The sequence below is a fragment of the Mandrillus leucophaeus genome, unplaced genomic scaffold (assembly GCF_000951045.1).
Source record: "Mandrillus leucophaeus isolate KB7577 unplaced genomic scaffold, Mleu.le_1.0 Scaffold29, whole genome shotgun sequence".
NCBI lineage: Eukaryota > Metazoa > Chordata > Mammalia > Primates > Cercopithecidae > Mandrillus > Mandrillus leucophaeus.
Window position 1 is genome coordinate 1,905,303 of NW_012103031.1, and position 2,381 is coordinate 1,907,683.

Here is a 2,381-nt window from a genome sequence, read left to right on the forward strand (position 1 = left end):
GGAAAATTTGGCTCCCTCATGAAGGTGGAAACAGCTGCTATTGATACCAAGGTTACATCTGTATGTGTAGTTATAATACGTTATGCAAATCCAACACACGTTTGCCAATCAAGAAAAAGAAATCGGTGTGAATGAGTCTCGTTATTCCCCTAAGTGAGCATGACAGACCCTGCAATAAGCAGAGGTGGCTCTGCTACTGTTTGGGGACTTCAGGGCAGCCTCTGGGCTGGGACACTCTGGTGGGGAAGAGGGCAGGAGGCTATGCACTTGAGTTACACCCTTCTGGCCCAGAGCCCTCTAGAAAGAAGCGTCTTGTCCCCCAGGCCTGGTGCGGCCCAATGCTTGGCTGGCCAGAAAGCCCTAGAACAGTGGCTTGTGTTTATTTTACTTTTTCAGTTCTTTTTTTGGAGGAGCAAGACCGTAGTTTAAGTAAACAAGATCCTCTGATGAAACCCAGGTAAGTCTACAGCAGGCTGTTTTGGCCACTGGGTTGAAGCAGCACCCCAGTCCACCAGCCCCCCGACCTGGATCCCTTGTGGAATGTGGGCACTCAGGGGAGGGGTGGCTTCTGCCACTCTGCCACCCCTCCCTGCCTCCATCAGAAAACCAACACCCTAGTCTTTCCTCGGGGAGGCGGCCCTTGCTCGCCCCCACTGCTCAGTACACAAGTCCTCAGATCCAGCCGCAGCTCTCCATTGTCTCACTGCAGCATGAAGGGACCTGTGTGAAGAGGCACCTGTGTGGAGCTGGGGACAAGAAGGCCAGGCTGGCAGATGGGCCGTGGGGCCTGATCTCCCAGCTGGGCCAACAACTGTGTGCCGAGGCCACAGCTGCCTTTCAGAGGGGGCTGGGGCCGGATAGAGCTCAGCTCCTGTCCCTCAGCACCACTCCTGAGGTGCCTGGCCTAGGAGTGGTACTTGGAACAGAAAGTTCTGAAAGAAGAAATAGTGGGCTGGGCGCAGTAGCTCATGCCTGTAATCCCAGCACTTTGGGAGGCTGAGGCGGGCAGATCACCTGAGGTTGGGGGTTCAAGATCAGCCTGACCAACATGGAGAAACCCCGTCTCTACTAAAAATACAAAATTAGCCAGGCATGGTGGCGGGCGCCTGTAATCCCAGCTACTCCGGAGGCTGAGGCAGGAGAATAATTTGAACCCAGGAGGCAGAAGTTGCAGTGAGTCAAGATGGCGCTGCTGCACTCCAGCCTGGGCGATAGAGCAAGACTCCGTCTCGGGGGGCGGGGGGAAAAACAGTGATGGTAATGTTAAAGTATCACTGTGAGGACTGAGGGAAAGGGACAGGAACTCAGTGGCCACCTTTCCCTGATGTCACCCTGCCACCATCTCGGGATTAGGGCTCCTCACTACCATTTCCTAAGTGAGGAAAGGGGTTCAGTAATTTGCCCAAAGGTGGAGTTGAGATTGGCCCCAGACCTAACAGAGACACTCACAGCCACACGCTGCCTCACACAGATTCCTGAACAAAGGGACCCACTCCCGCGAGGGAGAGCCAGCAGGACATTCAGGGACAAAACGACATTCCAGCCCAACCAAATATCGTAAGATCCCTTGGAGTCGACTAGAGCTTTTGAGCTGAAAATAACATCAAGCGTGTGTGTCAGACATTACCACTTCCAGCTTGCTTTTGGGCACACGGCAGATGCAGTTCGTCCCGAAGTTGGTGTCCCTTGTCTGAATGCACCGCAGGCAGCACAAGTTCTCATACCCTTGCTTTTTCCATTTTGCAATCAGGTTTTTGTCTGCATAGCCTTCTTTAATACAATATTCATAGAGTTCTGTCAAAAAGATGGGGAAAGAGCATCAGACCATGGTCTAAAAACCTTCCCCACCCTTGATCAAAAAGAGCATTCAGGCTGGGTGCAGTGGCTCATGCCTGCAATCCAAGCACTTTGGGAGGCCGAGGCAGGCGGATCACCTGAGGTCAGGAGTTCCAGACCAGCCTGGCCAACATGGTGAAACCCCGTCTCTACTAAAAATACAAAAGTTAGCTGGGCGTGATGGCAGGCACTTGTAATCCCAGCTACTCAGGAGGCTGAGGCAGGAGAATCGCTTGAACCCAGGAGGCAGAGGTGGTATTGACCTGAGGTCATGCCACTGGACTCCAGCCTGGGTGACAGAGTGAAACTCCATCTCAAAAAAAAAAAAGCATTCAGTATTGCAGTGGGACAGTCCTTGGAGGAGGAACCAAAAAAAAGTATTTAGGCCAGGCAAGGTGGCGTAATCCCAGCACTTCTGGAAGCCAACGCCAGAGGATCACTTGAGTTAAACCAGCCTGGGCAACATAGCAAGGGTCCATCTCTACAAAAAATTTAAAAATTAGCTGGGTGGGGCCGGGCGCGGTGGCTCAAGCCTGTAATCCCAG

The 2,381-nt window shown here is 52.8% G+C and overlaps 1 protein-coding gene across 3 annotated transcripts in view; it reads right to left on the reverse strand.

Annotated features, from left to right (window-relative positions):
• Positions 1 to 2,381, reverse strand: part of BUD31 (BUD31 homolog (S. cerevisiae)) — an 11,535-nt gene that overhangs the window by 1,554 nt on the left and 7,600 nt on the right. For all 3 annotated transcript variants that reach the window (XM_011985791.1, XM_011985790.1, XM_011985792.1), the window contains one exon: positions 1,628 to 1,794. In XM_011985791.1, the coding sequence (XP_011841181.1) occupies positions 1,628 to 1,794 (167 nt within the window). The remainder of the gene's footprint in view (positions 1 to 1,627; positions 1,795 to 2,381) is intronic.